This window comes from Leptosomus discolor, chromosome 23 (genome assembly GCF_034619465.1).
Source record: "Leptosomus discolor isolate bLepDis1 chromosome 23, bLepDis1.hap2, whole genome shotgun sequence".
Lineage (NCBI taxonomy): Eukaryota > Metazoa > Chordata > Aves > Leptosomiformes > Leptosomidae > Leptosomus > Leptosomus discolor.
This window is the reverse complement of record NC_141413.1, coordinates 4,254,705-4,267,666: the sequence shown is the minus strand read 5'-3', so window position 1 is coordinate 4,267,666 and position 12,962 is coordinate 4,254,705. Positions and strand designations below refer to the sequence as shown.

Genomic DNA, 12,962 nt, shown 5'->3' with positions numbered 1-12,962 from the left:
ACAAGTGCGGCCGCCGGGACGGGTAAAGGAAAAAGATTTTGCTTGAAAAACAGCCTCTCAGCAGCAAGGGGTAAAGAGCTGTGCATAGATTTCGAGTTTTCGTAGAAGTCTGAAGCGTGCTAATTTTTAATGACTGAGATTTGAGGTAGGTTAGACGTTATGTAGTGTAAAAACGTGAGACTGCAGCAGTTCTCGCTCCCCGACCCGCGGCGCCGGCATCTCCCCGCTTACCTGGGCCGAACCCGACGGAGCCAACGCCGCGCCGGACCGAACCCCCTCCCTGCACCAAAAAAAAAAAACCCCTCCGAGGAAGCAGGACTTAGACAGGTTACACGGACCCTCGCCTTCTCCGAACGCACCTTTGCCTCCCGACTCTAAACCCACCCAGGCGAAGCTCGCAAGGCACCCCCGCCACGACAGTCAGACGAGACCCCGGGCGACGCGAACCGGGGCCGGCACCCGAATCCGGCCCCGCCGAACGCCGCTGGCGGGGATCAGCCGGATCCCCTTTCCGCCCTCCGAACCACATCGACACGTCGGGTCCCCGCGCTGGAACCGGCATCGCCCGCGGGCGTCCCTAAAATCTGACTTGCCATCGACTCTTAAAATCCTGATATGCTATTGGGTATTTATAAGAAAAGCGGTAATAGCTCGTTGAGTTTCCTTGTCAAATATACGCGACTTTACAGATTACGGTTAAAAAAAAAAAAAAAAATTAATTATGAAGGACGGACAAAGCATGTTAAATATTCTGCCAGTATTTACAGTTCTCCCACGATAATCTTGTTTAAAACATACTGCTTTCAAGTTGTTGGGGGGGGGGGGGAGGGGGGAAGGAAAGAGGGGAGTTAAGTTTCGCTTTCGTTTTTAAATCTAGGTGAAAGTGCTTTTAAAAAAATTCTTTCCCTATTTACAGGTTTAAAATCAGACCACGTAAATGTTCAGGCTGTTTTACCGAGATCCTGCTGATCTGTGCCAGTGCGCAAGGAAGGAGGGTGACAGTAAACACAAGGTGATTTCTGCACGGTGACGGCGTCGGCTCTGGCTCGCTGGCTCTCCAAAAGGCACCTGAAAGTGCAAAAGCAACAACCCCGGGGACGCCGGCACCCGGATTCGGCCACGCCGCCCTCCCGGTGAGCCACGGGGGAGCTCACCCGCCCGTCCACCCCGGCGCGGCTTCGGCCTCGGCGACGGGCGGAAAGTCTCGACTGAGACTCTTCGAAAAGCACCACGCGGTTGTCGTCGTCGTCGTCGTCGTCGGGTTATTTGTTGGGGTTGGGTTTTTTGTTTTTGCGGGAAGAACGGTGATCCGTAGGAAGGAGGGATGGCACCCGGGGAGAGAAAAAGCACCGAGCCCCGGCGGCGCTCGCCGCCACGCCGGCTCGCCGGCACCAGCGGGGAAGGCGGACCGGCGGGGGTTTTGGCCAGCCAAGTCTTGGGATTCGCTCTTCCCAGAGCCGATCACACGGAGAAAGTCCCCCGGAGACGGAAAGCACCAGACTTTAGCAACAGTGATGTACAGAGAGCAACACTAGCTATTCACAGTTTGGGGTTGGTTTGTGTTTTTTTCCTGGTTTTCTATTTATTTTTTTTTGTTTTGTTTTTCTTTCTGTTTTTGTCCTGTCGGCTCCTTTAGAGATGCCGCCGCCGCCACTGCTCTCCCTGGGGCTGTCGGCAAAGGAGCCCCCAAGTCCGAGCCCGAGCGCGGCACCCCGGCAGCGGCAGTCCCCAGCCCGGACGTGTCCTGAGGTCTCCGGCGCCAGGAAAGACGCCGGCTCGCTCCGTCCCGGCGGAGCCGATCCCACCGGTGGCGAGGAGCCGAGCGAAGACATGCTGTCCCGGGACGCCTCGCTCGCGAGCGGGTCTCCCGTCGCTGTAAGAAAGGACTCCTCGAGTTGCAAAATAGGTATTTTTAGGTCCTTGGGAAAAAAAAAAAAAATCATCGGATGTTCGGTGCGTCCGGCTGACGGTAAAGCACACGATCCCGCCAGGCCCCCGGCGTCAGAGCTGGAGGGAGTCCCCTCTTGCCTTTGAGCTGGTTTGGTGTCCGGGTTGGTTTTTATTTGTGTTCAGGGGTTGGGTTTTTTTGACATTGGCTTCTTTTTCGAAGATCGGCTTCGTCGTTGTCGTCAGAGTAAAAAATAAAATAAAATAAAATCCAATAAATAGGTATTTTTAAGTGGAATTAAAAACCTCTCCTTTGTGAAAGGACGCTATAAACTTCTCCCTCCATTCGCGTGGCGCACGAGGCTAGATTAAAAAAAACACGGAGATATAAATATGACATCACCGAAAAGCATCAGACAGCATCGTTCCTCCTTTTTTGTTTGTGGTTGTTTTTTGTTTGTTTTTTTTTTTACCGAGTTTTGTTCCGTTTGCCAACTCCTCGCCAAGCGCAGCTCTCCGACGGCATGCGCCCGCGCCGGCTCCGCTGTTTCCGAGCGCGCGTGTTGGGTTCGCTTTCTGTGGGTTGGTTTTGTTGTTGTTGTTGTGTTTTGCTTCGTTTTTGTCTATTTTTTCCTTTTTTTTCTTCTCCCCCACGCCCGAGGAGAAAGCACCACGAAGCAACGCCGGGCTCCGGCGCTGCCGAGGGTTGAGGTAAGATGGGGCTGCGGCGGTTGCCTCCGTCTCAGATCCAGCGGCTGTAGGGGCCCGTCACCTTGGTGTAGGCGTAGGAGGACACAGTGATGGCGGAGTTGGTGGGGATGGCCACCGCCTGCCGCGTGGGGACCGAGTCCCTCCTCTCCTTGCTGGGCGCCTCGGTCGCCAACGCGCCGCCCCACTTGCGTTTCTTGGCGAAGGCTTTGGCGTCCGGCGGGAGACCCAGGCGTGCCGCCTCCTCTTGCCGGGCCCGAGCCCGCTCCGCCAACTGCTTCATCTTGGCCTCCCACAGCGCCAGGCCGTGGTTGGGCTGGTTCAAGTTCTTGTGTTGGTAGAAGACCAGGGAGATGCGGGTGGGGTGGCAGCGGTTGGGTTTCTTCAGCGGGGTGGTGGCGTGGAGCTCGCGGCGGGCGCACTCGATGAGGATGGAGCCGTGGGCGGGTGCCACGGCCACCCCGCCGATGTTCTCGTCCAGGAAGTTGTGCTCGCTGTCCGACCACTCCTCCTCTTCTTCCTCGTCCTCCTCGTCCTCCTCCTCTTCCTCCTTCACTGTCTTCTCCGGCAGATCCTCCTCCAGGCCGAAGGGGTCCCACGGCTTCTCCCGGCGAGGCCCTGCCGCCCCCTTCTCACCCACCACCGCCGCCTCCCACGGTTTCTCCGGCAGCCCCGGGCTGGGCGCTGGTGTCCTCCGCTCCTCCGCCTTCACCGAGCCCCACGGCTCCTCGGAGAAGCTGGGCAGCCCTGGCAGGGCCGAGCTGAAACCCAGCGGCCCCAGCAGGCTGGGAGTGCCCGCGCCAGCCAGCGCCGTCTCCCCCAGCTTGCAGGGGCTCCACGGTTTCGGCAGCAAGCCCGAGCCGCGCACCGCCGCCTCTCCCGCCAGGACGTTGGGCCACTGCTTCTCCGGCGGCGGCAAGCGCACGGCAGCGTCGAAGGCGCTCGGCTTCTCCCGCCCACCCGAACCCGGCGCCAGGGCGCTCCATGAGCCCTCTGCCGTGCTAGTCCTCTCGGGGGAAGACATGCCCCGGGACGCTTTGAAGGGGCTCCACCGCTGCTCCGGCGCCCCGCCGCGCGCCGGGATGGCCGGCAGGGCTAAGCCGGTGCTGGGCATGGCCGCCGCGCCGGGAAGGGGCTCGATGGCAGGCGGAGGGTCCGGAGGCTCCTGCTTGATGGGCCGGCTGCCGAAACAGTTCTGTGCAAACGGCGACGCCTCCTCCGAGCCCGAGCTAGTCCTGTGCACCCCGGCCGCCGCCACCGCCGCCGCTTTCTGCTGGCTGGCGTAGCGGTTAGCCCGCTCGTAGGTGCGCTGGTGATGGTTTTTGCTCCGGATGCTGTGCGGGATGGGCTCGGGGAAATCGGTGTTGCCGTAGGCGTGGTTGAGGTTCTCCTGCAACACCGGGACGTCGGGCTTCTTCTCGTAGCCGTTGCTCACCCAGCTGCTCCCGCTCCTCTCAGGCGCCCCGTAATTCAGAAACTGCGAGGGGAACACGTGGTTGCTGGAAAAGCCGTAATACCCGAAGGAGGGGAGCGTGAACTTGGAGTGAAACCCGTTCACGGAAGGCAGATTGGGCTGTGCATAGTAGGAATGGTAAGAGTAAACACTGTTCATGCTGTACGGGTCGGAGGGCCGGCAGCTCCCTAGCACCGAGTAGCTCTCCACCACCGCGTTGCCGTTGTACTTGAAGGCGTTGTAATGGCTCTGCGGCTCCACCTTGATGGAAGGTTTCAGCGGCTGCGGGGGCAGCCCGCTTTTCAACACCATACCTGCGGGCACAGCACACACACAGCCCCCGTGACCCGCCGGTCGAGGAAGCCGCCGGTGGGGAGCGAGGTCCCCGAAAACTCGGCCGGACTCAAAAAATCCCCCGGTGACGGGCTGGCCGGCTGAGCGTAGAGGTCAGCATTGCCCGGCATCGCCCGGCGCGCTGGCCCTGATTCACGCCCACGCTCCGGGCCGTGGTGAGAGCCCCCCACCGCACCGCAGCACGGGGAAAATAACTCGGGCGCCACGGAAACGCCATCCTGCACCCCGACACGCCAAGCGCTCAACGCCATCAGCCCGAGAAAGCCCCCAACCGCATCCCCGTCCCCTCACGTGCTTTCCGGATGGCTCGGGGCAGCAGGACCTCAGTTCTGCCCCCGTTACCTGCATTTTGCTGGAGCGTGGGGAGCTCGAGCGCTTCCTGCTTGATCTTCTCTGGCGTCATCAGCTTTTCTTTCTGCAGCTTCTTCTTCTCCGCGGCGGCTTTCCTCGCTTCCAGCTGCCTCTGCCGGCAGGACTTGGCGGGCTCGGGCAGCTTGCGGACCTCGCGGGGGAAGGACGTGAGCACCTGGATGGCCCCGCTGCCCACCTTGGCGTTTTGGTTCTCCTCGCTGCCGAACTCATCCGTGCTGGACATCTTGTAGAGGGGGAGGACGTGCAGTTGCTCATCTTCGGGGATTTTCCCCACCACACGATTGTCTTCCTTTGTCAGCGTGCAGACCTGGGGGAGTGCAGGGTGCCATCAGCGGGATGCTGCTGGATGCGGCCCGTGCGGGACAGGGGCGAAATCTCCTCCTTGTTCCCCACATCGATGTGAAGCCACGCCAGCCTGCCATCCCCCCAGCCCACACCAGTCCCAACCAGCATTTGGAAACCTCCCACGGGGTTTGGGTCGGAGAAAAGCAAACTCACGGCCCCCGTTAGCACCGTGCTTTAGTCTAGCTGGGGTGGCTTTAGCACCTCACAGACCTGAACGGTTTCATTTGAGGCGTGCAAACGCCGAGGATCGGCCACTGGAGTCACGCAGGTATGACAACCGGGGACAGCAGGGACTGAGTGGCTCAAAAAAGGAGCATCCCAAAACACGGGAAGAGCGTCCCGAAAAGCCCCACCAGCCGCCCGCTTACCACCGTGCAGCCGTTGTAGAGGTTATGCTGATCTTTGTGAGCGTGAGCGCAGAAGTCCATGCACGCCGTCACTCCCGAGAACGGCCTCCCCTCCTTCAAGCCCAGCCGACAGTCTATTGCTACGTCCTCGTTGGTAACCTGGAGGAGGGAGGAGAGGGCTCTGGTTATCCAAAATCTTCTCCATACTGCCACCCTGCCCCCGTTTCTGCCCAGCACCGGGCTGACGTGTTCCAAAGGGGTGGCCGGTACCTGGTTTTGGTAGGCTTGCGGCGCCAGCCTCTTGTAAAGTGGAGCAACCTCGGTGGCCAAGTCCTGAAAGCTTTTCCGGAGCAGCTCTTCCTGCGGTAGGGAAAAGAGAAGGATGTCACCCCGAGGTTTCAGCAGTGGGGACAGAACTGGGGGCAGAGCCCACGCGCGCCACGTGGCACCCGACCCTCCCCACGACGTCTGCCACCGCGCAAAGTATGCGGCTTAAATTCCTGGGGAGGTTTTGGCTGTTCAACCTCCGGCCTCAGCGTCTGGTTGTGCTTTCGCTTGCTCGACCTCTGAGCCCTCTGGCATCTTCCCTGGGGTATCTAGAGAGACCCCATTCCTGCCACCCCGTACCAGAACTTGCTGTCACACCAAAAGCCCTGGCTCTGGGACGCCAAGGTGAGCCTGCCCTCTGGTTTCACCAGGTTGGCTTCCTTTCCCTCATCTCCCTAATTCATCAAAAATCCTACAAGGAATCCTATTTTTAGGCTTCCCCCCAGCAAAACTTGGGAGCTGGGCGTAAAAGGAGGTTCGAACTCACAGCCCCACTGGTGCTGCCCCGCTCCGCCCGTGTCACCCACCTCTTTGGGATTGTCCCCCACCAGCCTGAACTTGCGAGGAGTTTTGCTCCGGGCGTATTTGCAGCCGTTAAAATACATGCTCCAAGAGCAGCCGAAGGAGAAGGAAGCGCCGCAGGTGTTGGGGTCTTTGCCTTGGCATGCACAGGTCCGGCTGCAGGAGGGACACCGCGGAGGAACGTCAGCCACCGGCGCGGTGACGGCAGCTCTGAAAACAGCAGCGGGGGGGGGGGGGGGGCCGCATCCCCTTCCCATCCCATCCCTCCGAACCGAACGAGCGGTGCGGTGTGACTTACTCGTCATTCAAGCCGCAGCGGCGGCTGGTGGGGTTGCCGTACTTGGTGAGGGTGTCGGTGAGTTCCTGGTACAGCGTGTCACCCAGAGTGCGGGGGATGCCCTCCCAAGCCAGGATCAGGATGATGATGACGGCATTCTGGCAATGGTGGCCGGCCCGGTGCCGCACCAGGCACAGCAGCTTCTCCTCTTGGTTGTGTCTTCGGATCACCTGGAAAACAGAGGCGCCAAGTCAGACCACTCCAACGGCAAACACCTCCTGGGGTGGGGAGGACCCCAAAAGCGGGTCCTGGCTGCCTTCTGCAGGGGGTATTTTTGGGGGGCAGAGCTGTGGGGGCTCCCATGGTTGCATTCATCTCCGTGGCATTCGGGGCACCCGGGGGGGGAGGGGGGGCGGAACGTGCCTGGCCCAGGGGCTGCAGGCGCGGATGTGCCGTTCGGCGGGTGCCGCGGGTGGGAAGCCCCACGGAGTTTCCCCGGGGGCGGCCGCTGCTCTCACTTCCTCCTTGCCAGCCGCGGATCGAGCATCCCGCCCCTGCCTGCTGCGGCCACCACCGGCGGGGGACCTCGTGTCCCCCAGGCAAGGAGGGGACGGTCAGGAGCACTACCTCGGGGAGGGCTCCGAGGGGGAAGGACGAGAGCCAGGGCGCAGGCACTCACCCACTTGGCGATGGGGCAGCCCCGGGAGCTCTTCCCCTCTTTTCCCGTGTAGATGACCTTCTCGATGCGGATGGCCTTGCCCTTCTCACCGTACCTGCCGGGGGACAGGCATCAGCCCCGCTCGCCTGCCCCCACGCTCACGAGCCCCCCACTCGCCCTCATGGGCCCCTCACAAACCCCAACTCTCCTCACGGGACCCCACTTGCCCTCAGTGGACCCCTCAAGAGCCCCCACTTGCCCTCACAAGCCCCTGCTCACCCTCATGAGACCCTACTCACCCTTACAGGTCCCTTATGCAAGCCCACTAGCCCTCACGGGACCCCCCACGCCCTCACAGGCCCCTACTCAGTCTCATGGACCCCCACTCACTCTCACAAGCCCCCACTCACTCTCACAAGCCCCCCACTCACTCTCACAAGCCCCCCACTCACCCTTAGGGGACCCTACTTGCCCTTAAGGGGCCCCACTCACCATCACAGCCCCCCAAAACAGGACAGGATGGGTTGAGGGCCCTTACCTCTCCTCCATGAGCTCCCTGATGGATGCCACGGTGGGCCCCGAGCCCAAGTGGGTGTAATACGGCCCCTCGTCCTTCTCCACGATTTGCTCTGCAAAGGCAGGGGTGGGGGGGCAGAAATTTCAGGGTTTCCACCTCCTCTGGCTGCCCCGAAGGATGCCAACCCCTCAAGCTCCCTCAAACCAAACACTTTTGCACCAAAAATCAAGGGTTCCTCAATGGCATCTCTCCTTAAGAGCATCAGGGAAGGGAAGCTGCAATTAGGGGTTTATAAAACAGCCCAGCGGCTCCTCTTCGTTTTCTGCTCTGGAAAATGCTCCCAGCACTAAAACGCCACTGGGGAACAAGGGGATGGGTGCTCAGACCTGCACCCATCGGCACCCATCCCCTTCAGGGACCCAAAAACCTCCCCCAGTGGCCACAGCTCCTCCGAGCATCCCGGCAGCAAACCCAGCTCCATCCCGGCATGGGGGCATTTGTGCCGGCTGCTCGAGCGTGGTGCATTTTGATGAGCGGTGAGCGGCGGCGGGCGATTCGGCATACAAACCCCCTCCTCATCTCCGGCCCCTCTGCTCCCCACCAGCTCTTGCCCTGGGCACTCATTTAGTCCCACTCACTGGGACTAGCGTGGCTGGACGCTGCCCAAACCACCACGGCAGGATTTAGGGGCTTAAAACTACTGCTGCCCGTTTTTAGGCTTGCCCAGAGGATTTGGGGATGCTCACGGGATGCCCCGATATGGCTGAGCCCGTGCAAGGAAGGAGCTGCTGCGCAGGGGAGGAAGGATGCTGGTGCTACGGGAGAAGGATGCTGGGGCTACAGGAGAAGGATGCTCAAGATACAGGAGAAGGATGCTGGAGCTACAGCCCTGCAAGCACCACAACCCCGCAGCAACAAACCCCTCGGGGCTTTTAGGGCACAAAGGTGCCGGCGTGGGAAGCAAAGGACGCTCCGGGCAGCCACGGCAGCGCAGGGGTCGATCCCCGGCGCACGAGGATGCTCGAACGTTGCTGGGTGGGCTGCATCCGGCGCGACGGCTGCGTCTGATCCGTCTTTCCATCCCTCTGCTCTCACCGCCCTGATTTTCATTCCTGTCATGTCTAACTGGCTGGGCGCCAGGGCGAGGAGAAAGCCGGGCTCAGCTGGGCTGCAGCTGTCCAGACAGAGATCAATACGGGACACGCAGCGAAGGCTGATTTTATTACAGCCTCTAACAGCACAGGCACCTAATAAAGCACCGAGCCCCGACTCCTACTTAATTGCTTTCTCTCACAGCTTTTCCTTGAGAAAATGGGAGTGGGGAGGGGGGTGGGATCCCCCCTCTCCCAGGCCCTAAACCATGCTGCAAAAGAGAAAAGCAACCCAAATCTTTTTCCTGGCACTACGGGGCGAAACTCCCAAGCTCAGTTCAAGCGGCTCCAGAAAAGCCTTTCATTCGCTCGGTGCCGTTTGGGCTAATTACTGCTGCCATTTACAAGCAAATAAATAAATAATCATAAGCCCCACTAATAAAGTGCAGCTTGTGCTTCGCCCGAGGCCACCTCTCCCAGCAGCACAGGGGCTTGTTTTTCCGGCTGGATGCCCCAAATCCTCACCCTGCTCCTCCCACAGGAGAGCGCAGCTCCCGTCTAAATTTTGGGGAGGGAAGAACCCGCTCCCTGCGCTCGGATGGAGCTGGACTGCAAGGGCTGGGTGGGAAATCTCTAGCACTTGCTGCAAAGTCTAACAAATGCCAACACACACCAAAAAACTTCACCCAAAAAAAAAAAAAAGAAACCCAAGAGATTGGTGCTTTTTCAATGCATCCTGCTGGGATGGGGCACCAAACGACCCAGCATCCCGGCAGCAAATACAGCTCCAGGCACAAGCACGCACAACGAGCCGAAGTTTGGGTTACTTTGAGTAACTCAAACCAGCTAATTTGGCTTAAAATAGCAGGAATAACCAGCAGAGCTGGGTTTTAGGAGGGTTTCGGCACTGGGGTAACCATGGGCCCCTCTATGGGATTTAGCCGGGCAGTTAAGTGGAAGCAAAACCCAACAGCCCTTTGGTTTTGATGCTCTTCCAACCCACACTGGCACAGCCAGGTTGGCGTCAGCACCACCCCCGCGATGACGCGGCAGTCGCTCGGCGTTTGCCGTCTGACCATGAAAATAAGAGAGGAAAAAAGAAAGCAAAAGAGGGCTCCGCAGCATCGGGTTTTTGCCTCGCAAGCGCCGCATCCCCCCCCAAAAAGCGCGGGTTTTGCCGGCACCGCAGCATCGCTCTGTTGTTTATCCAAGGCAAACCCACCCTGCAAAGCCGCCTCCTCACGCTGCCACACCCGGGGTTCACCGCCACCCCGGCAATCCCCCCGGCACGGCCGCTCACTCACCGACACAGTCGCAGGTGGGGAACTCCGCTTGCGCCCGCTTGGCCGGCGTGTCCAGGAGGCTTTTGGTTGGCGTGTCCAGGTATTTCAGCGGTGACTCCAAAAAGCCGCTCAGGGTAGGCGTCAGCGGCACCTCGTCCTTGGTGGGTGTCCCATCGGCGTCATCCGCGTCCGGGTTTTGGCTTTCCTCGGAGTAAAAGCACGTGGTCGACACCACGGTGATAGCACCAGAAGACTCGATTTTGATCTGTTTGGGGGACCGGGCGGTGAAGGGGGGCTCTGAAAGTGGACCCTTCCCCGGTGAGAACGAAAAACTTTTGGGTCCGGCTTGGGGAGCGTTGCTTGAAGCCGGGGCGGCGGCGGCGGGGGGCACTTGCGGGGCTGGTGTCAACCCCCCCGGCAGCTCGGCAGCCCCGGGGGCGAGCGGGGCGGGTGTCTCGGGGGGCTGCAGATTGAAATTCTCCCCGAATTCAGCTTCGAATTGCCGGATGAGCTCTTCCAGCTTGTCATCCACCACGATGGGAGTCGGGGCGGCCGGCGGGGGGGCGGCTGGCGCTTCCTCCAAGCTGGTCGAGCCCGCCGGCACCGCGTGAATTTGGGGGCCCCCCCCGGGGGCACCCCTTTCCTGAGAGTCGGGAGCCGGAGGGCCGCCGTCAAGGGGGTTTGGCGGCGGGGGGCGAGCGTCGGGCAGGGGTAGTGCAAGAGGCTGGAGCGGGAAGGCAGGCGGCGGCGGCGGCGGTTCGGTTTGCATCTCTTCGGCGGGGGGTTCGGCGGGCGCCCGAAACCCCTCCAGGCTGATCTGCCAGAGGGGCAGGAAGAGCGGCTGTGAGTCCTTCTGCTTTGCCTTCTTGATCTGCACTTGCTTACGGAGCGGTTTGGCCGGGGGGGGCTTTTCGGGCAGCGGTTTCTTCTTCTTCTCTTTGGCCTGCTTTTCGAAGGGCTTGGGGGGCACGGCCGGGGCGCCGGGAGCCCACCAGCCGCTCGGCCGATCCGGAGGTGCCGCCGCTGCTGCCAGGCTTTGCTCGAGGAAGAGGCTGCGCTTGTGGTGGAGATGCTGCTGCAGGACCAGCTGCGTCTTCTTGTGCAGGTCTGGCTCCGGCGGTGCCGGTGGCAAACGGGGGCCGCCCGGTGCTTCCTTGCAGGGCACTCGTTCAGGGGGCTCCGTTTTAGGCGCCATCGCTTTGCCGGCCGTCGCTTCGGGTCTCTTGAAAGCTGCCTTGATGTAGTCATCGGCGTTACCCAGCAGCTGCTCCAGCTCCGCCATGGGGTCTCCGGCCCCCGCCGCCCCCTCGGCCTCCAGCCCCCACGCTGCCGCGAATGCCCCCCGGGGAGGTGCTGTGCCAAAAAACGGCTCCGGCGCTGCTCCTGGCTCCGGTGGGTAACGGGGCTCGTCCCCTCGCTGCCATGTGGCCCCCGATGGGGCAAGAGGGCCGGGGCCGAAGGGGGCGGTGGGGGGCGGCGGGGGCGGTGGCGGCGGGGGCTGGCTGTCACCGGCGGGCTGGGGGAGAGCGGCTGAGAGCTGCGTCAGGGCTTCGATGGCTATGGCGGTCTGCAGGCTGATGTTCTTCTCCTTGGCGATGGTCAACGCGCTTTGGGAAAAGGGGAGGCCGTCGGGCGGGCACGGCTCGGCGGCCTCAGGCACCGGCTGGGGGTCGATAGCACCTTCCTGGGGGGGTGGGGGGGGGTTGGTGGCGGCGCGGGGCTGCGGTGATGCCGGCTCTTCGCCGAGAGCCGTCTTGATCTTTTGCTCCAGCCATTCCAGGTAGTCAGGGCACTCGGGACCATCGCAGTTGCAATTGGGGGGCTTCACGCCGTGTTTGGCCAAAGCCAGGGCAGCCTTGAGGGCGTGCAGGTCCTCCCCCCGTGGCACGCCGTCCACCGTGCTCAGCCCGCCCCGGCTCATCTCCGAGTCGAACTTCTCATACAGCAGCGACGGCGAACCCGGCGGCGGTAGCCGGTAGGAGGAAACGGCTTCGGCCACCGCTGAAAAGGCCACCAGGTTCCTGACGTCTTCCAAGTGGGCTTTACCAGCAGCGGGCGGCTGGCCCGGCGACCAGCCGCTCGGCTCCATCAGCGCAGTGCCCCCCGCCTCCGGCCGGCCCCCATTCGCCAGGCTGAGCCCGCTGCCCTCGTTCAGCCGCCTTTCTTCGACATAATTAATTGGCCCTTCTTCCATTTGGCTTCTGCTGGGTCCATCAACCGGGTCGCCCGCCGAACCTGTCTGTGAGGAGGGAGAGAGGAGAGACGTGAGCATCCCCCGCCACGACCCACGTGCCATCATCCCCCACCCTATTTTCTCCCTGGGTTTTTTATTCCCCCTTTCCCCATCTCTTTTTCTGACCCGCGTGACGAAGAGGCAGATGAGCCATGCGAAAAAATAATCGCCGCCGGCAAAACCACGCGGGTTTTGCCCAGCTGCGTAAGGAGCAGCTCAGCTCAAAAGGCGGACGGTTTCCACCGCGCCGGCCCTGCGCCGCCCACATCCCCACCCCACCACCCACTTTCGAAATTGCTCACGGGACAGTTTGGGATTTCCATCGCCCGCCGAGGGCGAGATGGGCCAGGGTGGGACGGGGAGGGCGTCCCCGGCTCCGGTGACACGGTTTGCACCAGCGAAGGAAGCAGCACGGGGAGAAAAGGGGGGTTTTTTTGGACCCGTGCCCAAAGCAAACATCCTGTCTGGGAGCAGGAGTCCTTTGCTGGGGGCCGCGGCACGGCAGGAAGCCACCGAGTTGGCTACACCAGCGCCAGGGGCAGCGCGGGGATGCTTTCACCTCGAATAACCCGGCGTCTGTATCAACAC

The 12,962-nt window shown here is 61.6% G+C and overlaps 1 protein-coding gene across 1 annotated transcript; it reads right to left on the bottom strand.

Moving 5' to 3' along the window:
* Positions 1-2,629: 2,629 nt before the first annotated feature.
* TET3 (tet methylcytosine dioxygenase 3) lies at positions 2,630-12,374 on the bottom strand. Its single transcript, XM_086477135.1, has 9 exons — positions 10,163-12,374; positions 7,789-7,879; positions 7,272-7,365; positions 6,614-6,822; positions 6,321-6,471; positions 5,737-5,826; positions 5,488-5,625; positions 4,745-5,081; positions 2,630-4,362 (listed from the first exon to the last, which is right to left on the bottom strand). Exons 1-9 carry the CDS (start codon positions 12,333-12,335, stop codon positions 2,630-2,632), a joined length of 5,016 nt encoding a protein of 1,671 aa, XP_086333261.1. The 5' UTR covers positions 12,336-12,374.
* Positions 12,375-12,962: the final 588 nt, after the last annotated feature.

Excerpts from the sequence above, each read along its gene's own strand:
- TET3 (XM_086477135.1), bottom strand. The coding sequence starts at position 12,335 with ATGGAAGAAGGGCCAATTAATTATGTCGAAGAAAGGCGGCTGAACGAG. Across the intron at positions 7,880-10,162 it reads CCCCACCTGCGACTGTGTCG|AGCAAATCGTGGAGAAGGAC; the intron begins GTGAGTGAGCGG and ends CTGCCTTTGCAG. Across the intron at positions 5,626-5,736 it reads CGCAAGCCTACCAAAACCAG|GTTACCAACGAGGACGTAGC; the intron begins GTACCGGCCACC and ends TCCCTCCTCCAG.